We start from the raw sequence: 19308 nt of genomic DNA on the forward strand, positions 1-19308 counted from the left end.
AACTTGGGTTAGATTAGTTAATCTGCATCTTTTGAAGTCCAATATTTTACCTAATGTGGTTTATTTTTGATTGCTGAATTGTTGATTGTAGAATTATCATTATTTTTTAATAATATATGTACATACACACACATATATGTATATACATATATATAATATTTATTCAGTTGACAGCATTAATGAAAACAAGTTTTTACATTCATTTTTATATTTAAATTAAGTTGCATAAATGTTTTGGTTATGATATGTTAGTTCATTTTTAATTTCTTGTACATATTTTTGATTGAATGTATTTTAAAAATTATGTACCTATTTTTTATATTTTTTAGAGAATATGTATATATCTGTATGTACATATTTTATTTACATTTTTTGTTAAAATAATTTATTTTTATTCATATTATTATTTTCTAGTTTAATATTTTAAACAAATTACTTATAATGCTATGTATATATTAATATTTGGATATACTTACCTTTTTTTGATGACATTTTGTTCCACGCCATTTTTGACAGAATATTTTGTTAGTTTAGATAGAAAGTATTTAACCTTGATATTTTTATATGCAATATTTTTGACACAATATTCAGTTGTCACAATCTTTTAGTTGAAGGATATTCTGTCATAAAACCAATCAGGAGGCATAGGAGGTGCTGGGCTCCTGTCTGTATTTTATTTTACTTCACTATCTTTCGTTTCATGTTCAGTGTAGTATATAATCTTCTCAATTTTCGCCATACCCTCTCTAATACTGGATTTTTGAATAATGTGTCTGTACGTCTGCGCAGCAGGCGTGCCAACGGCACGCCAAAAGCAAGCCCGTCTGCACCCTGACCGCACCTAGAAGGCTGTTTTATCTGTATTAAATGGATAGTCTCTTCTCCCAATTCCCTACATAACTCTATCAAACACCCCAACATAAATAGCAATATAAATAGCTCCCTCTGTGGGTTAAACTGATTCCACATTAACGTATTATCCCTACAGCATCATCAACTCAATGTTTAGGACTTTATATCTACCTAGACACCTGACATTCTCTCAATATTAAAGACCTGGCTAAAGCCTGAGGCTAATCTGTATATTGTGAGCGCATGGTGCTCTGATGGGCTTACAGCTGAAATACACCAATGCCAGACATTAGCACACATATGGAGATGCTCTTATCCTAACAATGATAACGTATCATATAAGTCAGCAATAAAAAGCTATCAACACATTCTAAAGCTAAGTCGCCATCTTTACTTTATAGAAAGGCTAAGTCATTAAAGCTCCTCCACCACACTGTTAACATCATCAAATAATTAATTTTCCCATAGTCCTACAGCAACTAAGCACCCTCCTTTTGGAGCTCTGTAATACACTCTCTAAACGTTTCTCAGAAAAAATCACCGCCATCCCAGATTCCTCTCATTCTCTAGACTTTCTAATGATAATATCCACTTCAACAAGTGGAGCCCCTACAGCTAACGCCAGTCTTATCACCTTCTGATCCCTGTTCCTCCTCTATCCTACACTCAGGGATCACTTATATGGGCCCTGCTACCAAAGAGCAAGGTATGGCCCTTTCTCTTCTTAAAACAAATCTGCTGACACTTTAGACCCCACCAACCAGTATTACTCCTTCCTCCACCTTCCAAAATGGTAGAGAAAACAGTGGACAAACAACGTATTAACGTATTAACTATGTGGAGCCCAAAGCTTTATCTGACCTATCCTGGTCAGATTTTCAAACCTCTTTGTTCATGGAATCATCCATCTTGGTCACCACAGATGTCGATTGCATCCTCCTGGATCAAGGAGGATTAGCAGCTCTGATCCTGCTGGATCTCTCTGCAGCTTTGATACTGTCTCCTATCCTGTGCATCTAAAGAGACTATTTGACCCTGGCATTTCCTTCAGTGTTGTGTGCTGGTTTGCTTCCTTTCATTCTTCAAGAACCCAAACTATTTTCTTGCCCTCTTTTCATTTCTTCGGATCTAAATTACTGTGTGTTGAGTTCCACAGGGATCCTCACTTAGACCTGCACTGTTGAATGTTTATGTAATACAGTTTGCTGAGCATTTTGGATATTTTTGTATGCAGATGACTGTATCTATTTCTGATAATCTGTAGGAGATTCAAGGCAATTTCCAAACATCCTTGGCCAGTATCTCACTATGGATGCAGGCCAACTGCTTAAGACTAAATTATTATGTTTGGTTAAATTTTCCACCAGCTATTCTTTTTTTTTTTTATTAAACCTTTATTTATTGCAGTCAACAGAGATACATGACATTCACATCATTACCAAGCAAACAGAGCGTAATACTTATGGTACATCATTAGAATAGCGTACAGTCCTGTGGGCTGGACCACCTCATCATGTCTTAACAGCAAAACAATGCACAGCAGTCAGCAGGGTGGAGACAACAGTAGCAGAGCACTGCGCACAATGCAGTGAGGGATGCAAGTATTAGGAAAGACCCAATGCCCTTGCAGGCCAATCAATCAACAAATTAGCTTGTTACAAGCAATGTGTATTAGAGAGGACGAGCATCAGACTGCCCGTGAAACGTGGCTGACGCAATCCTTACCAGGCGGCCATCAGTATCCCTATTAGTACTAGTGTACCATGCGTGCAGCATCAAGTGTGTCCCTTCGCCTCCTCCGAGTATGCATATGGAATGTGGGTACTCTGAATGGTGTCTGTCGTGAGGTGATGCATGGTTTCCAACCATTCAGGGGCCACCCCTACATGTGCTTAGTCACTGAACCCAATGTGCATGTAAAATCCCAACTTGATTACAGCATTAGGATATCGGGGGGGGTCCACCAGCTATTCTTCATCTTATTTGCCAGTCACTCTAAGCCCCACTCCTTCTTCTACCACATCCACAAAATATCTGAAGGTATCATATTTTATACCAACCTCTCGATGGCCGACCAAATTGCTAAACATACGGCAAACAGTTTTTCCACTTTAAGAATGTTAAGGAGAGTCTTCTACTGGCTTCCATGTTCAGTACAAAAACTAGTCATACAAGATTTAGTCATCTCTCATGTTGATTATTGTAATGCCTAATACCTTGCCCATCCAGACTACCTGACTGTCCAGCTTCTGGTGACTTAAAATATGGCCACCAGACTAATTTTCAATCTTCCTGCTAGATTTCACATCTTTCACCATTCACAAGAACTTCACTGGCTTCCTATCAAAAATCGCTCCCTGTTTAAAATCCTTTATTTTACACATAAGGTGTTATATCAAACTGGTCCTATCTACTTGAATAATAGTCTGAAATCTTATTCCCACATCTGAGTCTTTAGTTCAGCTAACTTTGTACTCTTTGCCATCCCTCACATTAAGATCAATAAGTTTGGAGGCAATGCCTTCTTCAATCTGGCAACCAAGAAGAACTGGAATCTGCTTTCCACCTCCATCCATACACTTCCTGATTTTCGTTCCCTTAAAAATGTACTGAAAGCCTGGCTATTTTAACAGTTATAGTCTTCTTGCCAGGACTCCTTCGGCCCAAGGACACCCTTCGGGGGGCTTTGTTCATGCTATAGAAATATACAAAATAAATAAATAAATCGAATAAAAGAGTTGAACCTATTCTATACATTCCAGGGGAGTTACATCACCCGGCTGTTTTCAAAAATTCTCTCTCTTTTATAAAACCACTCTGGGCAATTTTCCAACATTAATAAGACTATTGCTCACTACTATACTTGTCTAACTCCATAGCTTTACCATATTAGTTTTAAAATAGGTTCTGATTTCTGACACCACAACAGTCAGAGGAAGGGCAAAGGAGAATCAATCATGCCCATCTCACATGTACACAATATACTATCCATGAGTATGTTAGACTTCAAAGAGATCATGTGTGGGTACTGGGACAAGCCTAAATATGAAAAATTCCCATCTCATTTGGACACTGCAAGTAGCAAAGTTATAGTTCAACAACATTTTCTGTGTTAAATTTCCAATTAGGGCGTGGTTGATGTGAACTGTAGGTCACCTGCCCAGCCACTATGCAGTGCCCCTGGTTTAGTAATTTATTTTGTTTATCAATGTATTTATTTATTTTCAAACATTATTTCTAGGTATGTTGATGAACACACACACATATAATCAGCATTTAGTGGAGGAATCAGTCAAAGCAAAGACCAATCAAAATGATGTACTGTGTTTAGAGAGGCATGAGTTTAAAGACGATATGCAGTATTTTGTCCACATCAGACAAGTTATTAGGAACATTACTGCAACCCCAAAGGTCTCATAGTGATAAGAACGTATTCCTCTGAGAAGGAAAGGAAAAGTAATAGCTGGTATGAGAATATGCTCCAACATGCATTGGGGATTCTTGCAAAAGTCTAGATGAAGAGTTAAAGGACCACCAATCACCAAAGCGGCTATATCAAAAAGAGCAAAAATGGTGAGGGGTTGAAAAACAAAGGCAAATTCGGTGAGAGTCATGAACAGAAGGGCATAGGTTAAAAAGGTAATATACTAAACCTTTTAGATCCTGCCCCTGTAATGGAAGAACAAATAACAGTATATCCTTGCAGCCCAGAAGGCCTGCATGTTTTACCAATATTATATATTAATGTAAATACAGAGTAGGCCTGGGCGGTGAACTCTGCTTGGTTCACGGAGTTTGCAGAGTTTTCTGCACTCCGTGGGGCTCACGGAGTGTAGAAAACTCTGGTCCACGTAGTCCGGTGGAGTTTTTCTCCCCGCTCGTGCTCCACGAACAGTAAGTTGGCGATTGCGAGCTGCTGCTCGGGTAGAAGTTCTACCCAAGCGGCAGGAAGATCAGCACGAATGGCAGTTCGCCCTGCACTCTGCCACTTGCGGAACTTCGCAGAGTTTTTGTGTAACTTTGTGGAGTTCTGCATAGTGAAACTCCGCAAAATACGCCCCGGGGCAAACTCCTTGCAGTACCTTACCCCTGGAGGATAATCGCAGAAAATGCATTCCTCTCAGGTAGTCCTTTAATAATTTCTCACAAGCTACATTTGGCATGGGACCAATCAGGTTGAAGTCCAACATTCAAATGCAAGACCAGTTAGAAACCATCAATTTAGTTCTTATAGATAGCCAAAACAGTTTACAGCACCCAAAACCCCCATTCACAGATGCTTACAGAGGTTAAAGCAAAGCTTTGTGCCAGCCAGGCTAGATGATGGCAAATGTTAGTGGCATTTTGTCATGGTTATGCAGTATGGCTCCCGAAAATCTGACCAGCATAAGAACAGGGATGTAACTCCCTCTGGAAAAATCACACTCTAACATCATAGCTCTCTCTCTCCTGGAAGACCTCAGCATCTCAGGGCTCTTACCATGAGCGAATGACCCCATTCACCTGACCGACCACCTCCTTAACTCCATGTTCACCAACTTCTCCAACATCACAGTGGCCAGACCTACCCCACTCACCTGGGTGGGCTACTCCCTCGTTCGCTTCAGCATGCACTTGCCCAACCAGCCCAGAACGGCCAAACACTCACATTGTTTGACACTAATGGAACAAATTCCCTGAGGAAATATGAAATTCTGAGCTTCCGTCTTGATGTTAGCATATCACGACCACATGGACTTCATTTGGGAGTAGTTGGGAGTCTCAGCTGTGACGTCTAGCTTGCATCCTGCTACTCGTGGTACTTCCTTTGCAACCCCTGGCCTCAGAGGAGACAAAAGCCTTGCCCCCTCTAAGGCCAGGGGTCACAAACAAAGTGCCAGGAGTAGCAGGGAGCAAGCTAAAGGTCACAGCTGCGACCCCTGAATGCTCCCAAATGACATCCATGCACTACCACCTAACCTGCTACATCATAAACATCAACACGTGGATCACCTTCTGCATAGATGCCCTGGCTTCTCCGAGAATCAAACCCCCTCACTCCAAGCCAGATGGTACACAGAGGACCTCTGGCTCATGAAGCATCACTGCAAGCGGTGGCTCCACTCTCACAGTAACACCAAGTGAACAAATGGTCCATCCAGATCTTCCACCTGCACCTTAAAACTACCAAGCACCTAACCTAAACAAAAAGAGTTCAGAGCAACTCCAACTCCACCAAATAAATCTTTGCCATTCTGAAGGAATTTACGTCCTCTTCTGCCAGCCCCAAGACTACTACCCCCCGCCCACCCTCCCAGAAGACTGCACCTTTCCCACTACTTCACAGACAAAATTAATACCACTACAACAACTTCACCCCCCAATCAGACATCTCCACCCTCAAAGTGGTCTGCTCTAAAGACAGGGACACCCCAGAAACGGCACTGACCTGCTGGCCATCCATCAAAACAATGGAAACTACTAACACCATGTGTTACATCCATTCAGGAGACTCATCAGATATGTGCCAGCACCAAATCTTCACCAAAGAGCTCTACCCCTTCTGCAGAGCCCATAAAGCTTTTTTTCAGCTTATCCTTCCCTAACCCCACCTCTCTGGACTCCTAGAAACACACCACCAGCTTATCGTTCCTGAATAAACCTTCGGCTGAGACCCTGACCATGGGCAACTACAGACCCATATCCCTCCTCCCATACCCAGCCAAAGTCCTGGAGAAGTTCCTAAACTCCCATCTGACCAACTACTTCAAAGCAAACCACCTCTTGGACCCTTCCCAATCCGGCTTCTGACCCAGAAACTGTACCAAGACAGCTGTCATCGCTGCCACAGATGACATCTGACTCATCGTGGACCAAATAGACCTGTCAGGACTTATTCTACTAGACCTCTTGGCAGCATTCAATACTGTCTTCCACCCCATCCTCATCCAACATCTTCACAAGGCTGGAGTTGAAGAAATCTGAACTCCTTCTCAGGGGTCTCACTGTTACTTAGTCCATTCAAAGCAATAATAAAGAATTTGGGCATGAAGCTGAAATATAAAAGAACATTTTTATTAACCTTAAATGAGGTGAGACTATGTCACACAGAAGCCTTAGCAACTGAATGAGGCAGTCTGCTAGAATGGTCTTACTTCACGTCTTATATACTCTTTATCCTGCCCCAGGCATGTAAGGGAGTTGTACCAATTACATTCCTAAACAAATGGAAAATCTGGAGGGTCAGCAGGTGAGTAGCCTTTGGGATTTTAGCAGGATATGGGCAAAACATTATAATTACATAGTTCACAAAGGTTAATCTGATTTAGATGACACTGCAGGGCATGGCATGATTACATGTACAGTATCCCAACCCAAAAGTTAATCATTAGGAATGTCCCAAATTCAATCTCCAAAAGCCGGACAAACCTATAATTGAAAGCATAACCCATGTAATGAAGAAACATAAAAAAGAAACAGTAACAGATGATGAACAAGATAAGGCATGTGCAAGGAAACTAAAAGTTAACGATGTCCTGAACATTGATTGGCAATCTCAGACAAAGATCGATCAGGGAAATTGGCTTTGCGAGGTCAGGTTCAGGTGAAGAGGTCAGTTTCTCACAGTTCATTCCAGAGTCAGAAAGAAACCTAGTTAATGTATACATGGACTAAGAAGGCCAAGCCACTTTGTTCGCCAGGCTACCTTCATAGGCCTACGTGAGGGCAACACAAAATGGTGGCACAATATAAAATGGAGTCAGTCTCGAGAATTACAGAACCTCAGTGCATGCCAGCACTATGAAGGATCAGCTCCTTCCTCTCTGGGTGCACCCAATTGGTCAGCCTAGTCCCCTACCCATCCGAAGACCACCAACCTAATCTGTGGCATCCCACAAGGCTCTAGCATGAGCCCCACCCAGTTCAACATCTATATGGCTTTCCTCCCCAGCATCATTCCAAGGATTTAGCATCATCTTCTATGCCGAAGATACACCACTCACCCAGTCCCAATGACAAGATATGTACGCTACCCAAGCAAACTTCGACAACTGCATGCCCTCTGTAGCAGACTTGATGAGAAGGAACTGCCTGAAACTCAACAGCAACAAAACCAAAGTCTTCCGTTTTGTCTAAGACACCTTGCTGTGGTCACCAGGTTGGTGGCCCACTGAGCTAGGACTAGTTCTCCACCCATCCAGTGCTGCCAAGAACCTAGGCATAATGATCAACAGCCGAATCTGCATGTCAAATTAAGTCAACACAGTTGCTTCCACACCCTTTAACTGCTCAGGAAAATCTTCAAATGACTCCCTCTGGACATACGCAGATCATCTCGCAGGTCTCGTCATCAGCAGTCTACTGCAACGCCCTCTGTGGTGGCCTCTCAGACCAGCTCACCAAAATGATCCAAAAGCCACAAGACTGACACTGAACCTACCCCACGATACTCCTATATCTAGAAACCTCTAAGACCACCGAATCTATAAGCACTCTCTTTTCAAACTCCTCACACAAACATAAAAAAAATCTCTGCACAACTTTGGCACAGCCAACCTCAATAGCCACATCCGTTATGACACCCCGCCAGACACCTCAGCTCAACTAGACTACTTCTTGCCCACTTCACCTGCATTCGAAGGGCGTGCCTTCTCATACATTATCCGTAAAGCCTGGAATGAACTCCCCTGCCGCATCAGAGCTAACAGCTCTTCCCTTGAATTCCGAAAGAAACTGAAAACCTGCCCCTTCAAGTAGGCCCCCAGACAGGCTAACACTCCCTCTTCACAGGCACCAGAATACCCTCCTGAGTGATATGCATGCCCTTCAAATAGTAATGACGTAACGTAACATAATGTAACAGATGCAAGTAGGGAGGGAATGAATGTTACAAGGGATAATTGAAGGAGATGAACAGCTGGGTGCGGGCATTGTACCATTGAGGGCAGTGCAAGTAGAATAAGGGATACATTTCAAGGGGGATTTTTGAAAATATCTTCAATTTAGAAGAAATTGGAGTAATGTCTGTAAGCCAGCTGCCACACAAGTGTTTAGACTAGCACTGGGCTAGCATTTAGACAGCCACAGTGTAGGAGACAGATATCAAAAACATGTGCAAAGCTAAGAAAACATGAAAAATTAGGGCTAGATAGTTAAAGGACCTGGGTTACCACCTCTTAAATTCTGAATGGAAGGGGCTGAACGTAATTAACAAGGATACTTTTTTTTGCATTTGCAGAATGTAGTATACCTCCACCAGCCTAAAGAGGTTCTTGGCAAGATACTCAAGTGCGCAAGATACCACAAGGCTAATGGGAATTGGGTTCATATGCTGTGGCTCTGTCCTTTATCAGAAGATATCTGGGAGGAGGCTAGGGACAGTCTTGAGGCTAAGTAGGGTGAGCAAAATCTCAATGCCCCTGCTACGCAATGATCCTGGGCAGATTCCCATCCCCAAGCAACTTCAGGTCTTTGGTGGTCAGATTGATGATTGCTCCTATGTGGAGACCTGAGGATCCTGCATATCTTGCGGCATGGTGGAAGAGACTCAATACATGCAATCTAATTAATTGGATGACTTCGACCAATTATGGGAGATTATAAAGAGCCATTTTGTTTTAGATTGTTACTGTATAATTAACTTTGCCTAAACTCATGAGTAACAAAGGGCACTTCTTCCTAATTTATTTATTAATTTAGTTATTTATGTATTTATCTATTTCTTTGCTTACTTTTTGCTGTAGTCCGCCCTACTTATTTTCAGCTCAAATATTGTAATAAAGTCATGTTTTTTTATTAATAATAGTGTAATTCAACGATAGACAACTATTGCAAGGAAAAAATAATCTTTGCCATCCCAGTTCTGATCGTGCATCGATGACAAGTTTGCGTCTTTCACAGTAAAACATTAAAATAAAAAGATTGCTATTAAAAGAAGAAAGCCCCATGCACTTTGAAGGTGGCATTCTGAATGTAATGAGAACAATAAGGTGTTTATTGCGCTGACATACCCATGTTATTAGATACGTTGTATGTGCTCCAAAAAGTGCGATACTGCACAATAATTGTTCGATACATTGCAAGCAGGGTGGGGTAAATTGGGGTGATTTAATTTGCTTTTCGTGTTATTAAAGTTTTTAAAGTTACACTTGTAATGAACTAGTCTGTTCAGTCTGCTGATTTAATGTCTAAGTACATTTTTTACATCGATTATGTAAAGGCTAATCTTGTTATTTATTGATTTCAAATGATCTTGAGTTTCATCAGAATGTAAGAGGAGCAGCACCGGATACATAGCTCATGGTTGGAACCCAGAATGATGGAAATAGAACCATAACCTATAGACGATTAGTCAGTCATCAGTTTAGAATCTCCATGCATTCTGCAGGGTTTAGGCCAGAGAGCAAAACCTAAGGATAAGGTGGAAACCTCTGTCAGACACACACATATATGTGTTTACCCCAGACCCAGAACATCCCTATGATTGCTTAAACAATTTCTATATTCATGGGCTCTGCTCGTGATATATATATTTCATAATACCAATCCATGTATTAGTGAAGGCCACCTGGAATATATTTTACATAATCTCAAACTCTATATTCATTGGCTACACTTGTGATATATTTGACTTAATCATACATCATCATACATCTCTGTATTCACAGGGTCCATCCAGGATATATTTTAAATAATCTCAATCTCTATATCCATGGGATTCACTTGTGATATATTTTACATAATCGTAAATCACTGTATTCATGGGGTCCACTCGTGATCTTCTTTACATAATATCAAACTCTACTTTCATGGGATCCAATTGTAATGTATTTTACATAATCTCAATCTCTGTATTCAAGGAGTCCCCCTGTGATATAATTGTCATATTCTCAATCTTATATTCATGGGCTCCAATCTTAATATATTTTGAACAATCCGTGATCTCTGTATTCATGGGGTCCACCCCTTGACATATTTTTTCCAAACCTTTGCCCACTACTTGCCTTATCTTTTCACCCTCATATCTTCTGCTGATATATTTTCTCCCATAATAAATACATTGAAAAAATAAATACAATTATTCCTGGCCACTTACTTGTGCAGCGTTTCCCATCATCCTCAATTTGATATCCTTCAAAGCAGAGGCACTTGTATGAAGTGTCAGTGTTTGTGCACAAGTGCTCGCAGCCGTGATCTGTCAGGGCGCAGTAGTCTATTCCTGAAAGAGTATGTAAATATTCAGTAAGAAGTCAAGTGCTGGCACTTGTTTAGCATCTTCAATTATTATAGCATTATAGCCCGCTGCCGAAGACTTTGAGGGTTAATAATGGCCCTCTTTCCCAGTTACAGACCCAACATTCGAACATCCTGGCCTCATTGCTGCAAAGGGAAAGCCAAGAACTCCACTGTATTCAGTCCAGCCTCAATGAGTGGAAGCCTCTGAGAGGCAATCAGATGGGACTTTGGCTCATTTATGGTGAAACCAAACAATGTTAAAAGTTCCATCTTTATCCAAAGGTGGATAACGACTGACTGTGGTGAGCTTGTTTTCAGCAACTAGTGGTCGAGGTACTCAATACAACAACACCTGACCTCTGAAAATGGGCAGCAACCACCACCATCACTTTCGTGAACACTTAAGGGGGATGGGTAAGGGCGAAAGGGAGCACGGCAAATTAAAAATGATATTGACCCATCTAGAACCGCAGGTAACACCTGTGGGACTGGAGAACTGGTATAAGAAAATACATTTCCTGCAAGTTCAAGGACACCATCCATTGCCCCGGTCCAGAACAGATAGAATCTGGGACAATGTGAGTATTTTGAATTTGTCCTTCTGTAGAAAGGTCTTGAGGGGATGGAGGTACAAAATAAGCTGAAGCTTCCGTCCTTTTTTGGGTTGAGGAAATAGCAAGAGTGACTGCCCTTGCCTTTCTCCAAGTCAGCTACCGTCTCCATGTCACATTTGGAGAGCAAGACGCGTTTCTCTAATAGTAGGATAGAGAAATGCTTTTCTCAAATCTGTTACAGGGTTGGAGGGATATTTGGCGAGGAGCAAAGAAAATTTAGGTGTGGGAGAGATGGGCAGAAAAAGAATCGAGGAGGCTTAATGTGCTACTTTATTTGGGGTGTTGACAGAGTTTGTCAGCAAAAGTCTAGGGGGCAGATTTACAATAACTGGAGCATCCCCAGGGATGCGCCAGTTATTGTGTGCCACAGCTCCGCCACCCATGGTGCGCCGCATTTACCTATATCTGCCTAGATGCGTCACGTTGTAAATGGGTCGCACGGATGCGCCACGTTTACGCCCGGTATAAACGTGGCGCAAGTCCAACATAAATCTGCCCCTAGGTCTTTTTCCCTTAGGTTACTTCTTCCCTTCTTCTTTTCTTCTAGATGGTCTTCTTCTTCCAGGAGGATGTTGCCAGGAGACTCAGTAAAAAGAAGAAGGTGGCGTTAAGTATCTCAGTTTATGACAGTTAGGTATAGGATAGTATCCCTCAACACACCCCGGAGTGATGGAAAGGGAACACAACCAGAGCTTAGGCTATGTGAGATAGAGATGTGAGGTCCCCAACAGTTGGGTTGGCAACTTTACTGTCTCGGGTTTCTTAGATTTCCTCCCTCCCCCCCACCCCTATTTCTCGAGGGAAGCGAGTTGAAATAAAAAAAAAGTGAAAGTGTAAGGATGGGGATTAAATCATAGGAGTGACCAGACCTTTCATTGTTTCATGTCCCTTTGCTCACTACAGCGTATATCTATTTCTTTAGTCACCTGTCAAGGTTGGTGTGCTACCCTGTTCTCTGGGATCTAGTGAATAGGCATAAAAACTTACATAATTGCCACATAGCACATAAGGATAGCGCAACAAAAAAAAACCACTTCTTTAAAGATACCATATGGTGCTCTTGCTACACTCCTCTTGTGCCTGCACCGCTTAATTAGACTTGCGTTTGCTCCAACCCTCCCTTGGACTCCCTCCCCCATCCAGAGTATGTACAACAAATGCTGAAACTCTCCTGAGTTGCCACTGCATGTATGCATCCCCTGTGGGCATCCACCACTCCTCACTCCTGTCCTCTGGAACTTTGGCGTCTTTCTCCATTTCCCTCAGTCAGGCTTCTCCAGTTGGCTGTTCCTCCCTGCCCGCCAGCGTTTTTCTCGATCCGCTGTTCTCAGCATCTTCCGGGATTCCCCAACTCTGCCCTCCGTCTTTGTGCCTCCGTCATGGGTTAGTGACGTCCTTTTCTCTTCTGTTTGGTCCCCGGTCTGGGTAGGCCTGCCTTCTTCCTGTGCAGGAGAGTCCGTATTTGTAGAATTAACTCTTTGTTTTTCCTCTCTCCAGGGACGGTGTCATCGGTGTTCAGAGCTGGTGCAGGAGTACTGAAGTGAAAAAGGTAAGTCAGGGGACTCCTCTTGCGGTGTACCTAGCTCCTTCTTACAGTAGGGCATAACCTGTTTGAATAATTTACACAGTACATTTGTTAGATGTGATGGGCCACCAACTCGGAAGGTAGTCTCTGATCCTGCCTCCCGTTGGGTGGGGATGCATCGCTGAGGGCAAACTAAAGTGGCTTGTTCACCATTGTATCAGGGGAGGAGGAGATGGAAGACTGCTGCTCCTACTTTCTCACATGTTGCCTGCTGGACCTGCATCCGTTGCGTCAAAGGAACTGGGCTATGTGTTGCATCACTGGTTGAGAAAGCTGTCTCTATCTATACACCAGACCTCTGGAGTAGCCTCCAATTTTCCAAAACTCTTCAGAGAATTGTTTGGCACAGGCCTATGGACCCAAGGAATTTGCTGAACCTCTACAGTCTTTAAAGCATTCCAAAGGAGTTTCCTCCTTCTCCTTGAAGAAGTGAAACCCATCAAAGGCCACGTACATCAGTGAAACTTGGAAATCTCTGGAGAAATCAGTGAGAACTGAGTGGGCCTCATCTAGTCATATTGATGAAGGACGACACTTGTACAAACCAATCCGTGCAATCCGTGGTACCCAAGCATGCTGGGATAACATATTTGTTTGAAGTACAGCCCATCATGTATCCTCTAGGCTAAAGAGGCTCTAAGGTCTTCCAAACGGCCAGCAAGATTTCACTGGCCATGCCTCAAAGGGCACTGGTATATCAACCCTATAGGCACTGCATTTACAAATTGCAATGCTATACTGGCTGAAGGAAACATATGCTTGCAAAGGAGCCATTCGTTTTAGATTCTCTATCTGGGAGAGTGGTGGGAAATTAATTAGGATTCTCTTTACTGGTCAAGATATGTATAGTAAAGCGCTCTGGCATAGGGTGCATGGTGAGAAATTACGGTTCACCAGGCACCGGTCTATGATGTTTAGTCACATTCCTGTTCACAGGTGGGCAAGAACATGCTTTAGTATGCCAGGTAAAATTCTTTACATCCAACTCATTGTTCTGGTACAGCACAGATCACCACCTGGTCTGATTGATCTCCATCCATTTTCACAAATGACTCCATGACTTTGCTCTGATGAGACCCTTGTAACTTCTTAAGGGTCAAAACATTGTGAACATACTAAAGGCAAACCAACATAGGAATCTTTATCTATTGTACTTAAAACTATAAGTGGTTGCTTGTTAGCAACAAGCCAGCCCCTTTGTAATTGCATTACGTTGTTGATTGTTTCATTTTGTCAATTGTATAATCTTATGTTGGGTGTCACATTGGGGACACATTACACCACTTGATGTTTTTGTATGTGTGGTTTCGATACGTCACTGATCTTGAATTGACAACTCAGGATATTAAATTGCTCCTTTTATTTTATGATGGTTTCCTTTTTATTTATTGTCACACAAGCATTGATTGCTTGAGATAATTTAACCTCCTATCATAAAATTGAGTGTGAATGATACCTATTACAACCTTTGTTGCATATTATTTGATACCTAGGTTTTCATGGGTGTAAGGGTTGCTCTTGTAGCCTTGTAGCTTAGCATGCCAAGTAGCCATCAGAATATCTGTGAGAGCATCATTAAATGGAAGTAAAGTCTCGAAAGTTGCTCTCCCAGGCAGCAGAATTTTTCTTGAAACATTTATTTTATTCTAAATGGAGGGCAGCTGTGACAAACGGTTACACTTTTGTAATTTCAACGTTGGTCACACTTCGGCCAACGTCGGTTCAGGGTCCTACATGGGTGTTGGTTCAGTTCGCAACATTAGCGTTTCAGCCTCCGGTGCGGGTAGCATCGACGCCAGCATCGGAGTGACAAGAACCAGTGTAGATCATAAGGCCGGATTAGAAGTCTGCACCAGAGTAAGTATGGAGCCGGTAATGGGTCTTAAAGGGTCAGACAACAACACCAGGGTGGGACTCGCTGGCGGTAACCTGGCTAGAGGTCCCTTCACTTCCACGGGGGCTGAAAGCACACTAGAGGGAGCTGGAAACATACTGAAATTGCAACACGGCATCTTTGAAGGCTTCAATTTGTTGCGGGGTCGAAAATGGCCCAGAAAACTCGGCTGCACAGGACCAGCCTATGAATCAGCTCTGTGACCGATGACCTCAATGATGTGCAACTCACACCTGGACGCCCTCGTCTAGAACTGATGCACAGTCTGAATTCATTTTCTAACGGCTTACAGCATGTATATATACTATTGATTGTATACTATTGTATATGCCTCAGTTCGACATGTAGCCTAAACAATGGTGAGACCACGGTGTATGCTGACAGTGGTTAGAAAATACCTCTTGATCCAAAGGGACACAACAGCTATACTTATGAAGTAGAGCGAGTTTGTAAGATTAAGGTTTATTGGTTGGAGGAAATCAGAAGAAGGACAAGCTTCATTGGAAATCTTAACCCTGTAGCATCTTTAAAACTAAAGTTTCTTTGTTAGCTGCTCTTAAAATTAATATACTTTTGTGATGGCATTCATACAATCAAATTGCGCTAGCACCTTTATTCGGGGGCGAAAACCTGTGGTAAATATCTACAAAGTTTTACATGCAGTTGCTATTATCAAAAGTTATATTTCTTTTATGTGTGTACTTGGCACACATGTTCATGCCTATAAAACTGAAAATGATTGTTTCTTTCCTGCTAGTCATGGCTGTCTGCCAACAAAAATAATAAAACTATGACATCTTGAATTCTTGTTGGTAGAGTGATGAAAGTAATACGTACGGCACACCCAGTGCATTCCATTAGATAAACAAAGGCTCCTGGCCCTTTACAAGTAGTGTGCCCCATTAAGACATATTACGATAACACCATCAACGACAAGGTCATCCGTAGGTGACCAGGGCATTCAGACTGGTATCTTCCAGGAGGTTAGCATCCAAATATCACTTGGGTTACCAAGATTTTTGCTTCACATAGGAAACCCATACCGTATAATCCAAATGGGAGCACCCTGGTCTAATACCAAAAATGGATCAGGCATAATAAACTGCACAAACCGAGTCTTGCCTGTTGCCGCTAATTTGATAGGCCCTCTTGTATGCTTTAGAATGTTCCTTGAGATTGTTGTGGGGAGTTACATAATCTTCGTTACTTGCAAAATAAACCACATTGAGACTGGCATATGTTCTTCATTGTTCCTGTCACACTTCCAGCTTCAAAATCTCCTAGTAGGGTACATGAGGTATCACCATTAATGTACACTGAGCACTGTAACCAAGACTGCCTTCTTCAAGGTGGGATAAGTTTGGTTTACTCCACTGGTGACCTTGCCTGCTAGGCACGCTGAGGCCTTGATTGCATGCTCATTGAGCTAGTAAGGCTCCTATTCCTCGATATAGAGATAGAGTGGCGTACAAGCAAGATATCCATCTGGTCGTGGTCGCAGAAGTTATTAGTTGCATTAGCGGTAGGAACTGGATAATTCGAGATTGTCTCCTGGATTGTGTTGCGTAATCTCCCAAAGATAAATATGTTCAAGGTGGTGGGGTTCCCATGGGTCTGGAAATGTTGCTGTGTGAGGAACTGCCCTGCCATGTATAAGTGGTCTAGTTCAGATAGGGCCATCTTGCATAGAGATGTGTGCACTGTATTGCGGGGAAGTAGGGGAAGAGTGCTCTCACTCTTCTACACAACGTGTGCCACGCTCAGCTTGTCATAGCAACCGTTCTCACCTCCCTTTGGGGACTTGGCTGCCTACTGGGCAGTACTGACATTAGGGGTATGCCCAAGGTCCGTTCGTGCCTCAGCTTCAGATAGGGAAAGCATGCATTTGGATGAAACAAATATGTTACATAGTGAAGTATAATTCGAAATCTAGAACTTCAAATCCTCCACGATCACACTCCCTTGTCAGTGTGTCCCAACAAAGTCGAGCGACCCCACCAGCTCAGATGACGTTGACCTGCATGGGCTTAAGTGTTTGAAAAAAATGTTTGGTAAGGGGACAATGGAAGATTAGCCCACGCTCTGTATCTATGGCCGGACAATAAGTTAGATGGATTATGAATTCCACCTCCCTTTGTAAGACGATCACTAGGTACTTCACAGAATGCGTGGCTCATTGAACTAGGTATTCCAGTAGGCACGATCTCGTAGCATCAATAAGTGGAAAAGAAGAACAAACCTTAACGTAATAAAAAAAATCCTGTGATTGTAGAACGAATACAAAGAATCTTATATTGGTAAAGACGTGTTTACGTTAGCTGATGGTATGTAAACATAACTTACTGCTGCAGGTCTCCAGATCCTCATTGATGACAAAGCCTTCAGAGCACTGACAGATGTAGGACTCGGGGGTGTTCAGGCACAGTTGCTCACAGCCATGATTGGTTTCTGCACAGTGGTCCACCTCTTCATTCAACCATTCAGTCAGGAATGTAATCCAGGATTTGTCAAAGAAAAAGGAAGAAGATGTTTCAGAAGTTTCCAAAAGTGCACTTCATGTAGACAAAAGAGGCCACAAAGTGTACATGACATTAGCCACTCAAGAATAAAGCAAGCAGTGTACACTGGTGCTGATCTCACAAAAAACGTCGGTGGTGTGGCACTCCTTTTAGTAAATCTGTGGTTTATGGGGAAGGTAGTCCTAGAAGTAAGTGTAACGTTTCTGGGCGCCGCAAGGGAATCCCTTCTGGCAAGTGAGGGATACAAACTAAACAATAGGAAATGTGGGGGTGTGGGGGGTTCCCACACCGAATCCAAGCGGTGCTCCTGAATGGGTGAAAACCCTTCAAAATTAAATTTAAATGCAGTTCAATATAAGTGCGATCCAATTCCAACAATTGTTAATCAAAGTAGGATTTTAATCCGTTGTCATGGGTTTAAATCATATAAACTTGATTCAGCAGTGGTTCATCACCATGTCAATATTCACAAATTAAATCCACAAGGTCCCAAATCCCAATGCATTTCGGGACGATGTCCCTTCGTCAGGGGATAATCTGTGGGGAACAAACACTGTATCAGGGGGTGGTGCATATTCCAACCTCACTAACTGACAAGTAATACCAGATAATTAACGTAAAATTCCAGATGATGAAAGTGTGTGTACGTCAACCAAAAAACATGCTATAAATTACCCCACATCTGCGATGTGTGAAACTGGCGTGATGGCAAAGGAACATAATAAGGGAAGTGTAAACAAAATCCGGGGAAGACACTCGAAAATGCAAGATCGTAGCTGGAGGTGCAGGAGTGTGTGTAGGAAACCGAAGTCACCAAACGGGAATAGCGGAGATCAATCGAAAATCAATCGAAAAAACATCATCGTGCGAAGGTGCAGAAATACGAGTAAAGAACCAAAGTCACCAAATAGGAATAGCGGGTGGCGAAATTTTACGAGAGTAAGGTGTGAATTAATCACTTCCCAAGCAAAGTGTAAACTCTTACCTGCGAGCTCAAGAAAACACACTCGCACGGCGGAACATGGTAGTCACAAACGGGACGGGAGGAGCGTGGTGGGTTTAACTAATCGGGTGTGTGAAGGTAGAGAGAGGACTCAACCCGGTGGCATCGTGAGCGAGGATAACAATGTAGTACAACAAAATACGTGCATTAGTGATGTTATGTAAATTATAGTAGCGTTGTAATGTGTGCTTAGAACGGTGAGACGTGGTTAATGAAATTAAAAAAATAATAATAAAAAGTGAAGGTTAACAGGGGTCAGCCATTTTTTAACGGGGAAACTGAGACACAGGTACAATGATGTGCATACAACAAACAAAAATAAAGAGTGGTAATCACAATAATTTCAGAGTTGAAACAACAAACTGTTAGCATGAATATGAAAAGAGGCTCAAAGGTCAGAAAAGAATACTATAAGGACAATAAAAAGGAACGTGCTATAGGAGAGAGTGGAGTGGTCGTGGAAGTTTCACTGATAGATTACACTGCATTACATTAGATAAGAAGGTGTAAACAAAAGTAAAGTGATCATGAATATTTCTCTGATACATTACATTAAAAGGAAAAACAGATTATAAGGGATAGTGATAGAGGAGCGAGAGTAAGACAGGAATGAGTAAAAAAAGTAT

The 19308-nt window shown here is 42.2% G+C and overlaps 1 protein-coding gene across 2 annotated transcripts in view; it reads right to left on the reverse strand.

The window, feature by feature from the left end:
* The window catches only part of MATN2 (matrilin 2), a 669488-nt gene that overhangs the window by 120686 nt on the left and 529494 nt on the right, over positions 1-19308 (reverse strand). For both annotated transcript variants that reach the window (XM_078686985.1, XM_078686983.1), the window contains exons 9-10: positions 17504-17626; positions 10928-11050 (exon numbers count right to left, since the gene is read on the reverse strand). In XM_078686985.1, coding sequence (XP_078543111.1) covers positions 10928-11050; positions 17504-17626 — 246 coding nt within the window. The remainder of the gene's footprint in view (positions 1-10927; positions 11051-17503; positions 17627-19308) is intronic.

This window comes from Lissotriton helveticus, chromosome 4_1 (assembly GCF_964261635.1).
Source record: "Lissotriton helveticus chromosome 4_1, aLisHel1.1, whole genome shotgun sequence".
NCBI classification, from domain to species: domain Eukaryota; kingdom Metazoa; phylum Chordata; class Amphibia; order Caudata; family Salamandridae; genus Lissotriton; species Lissotriton helveticus.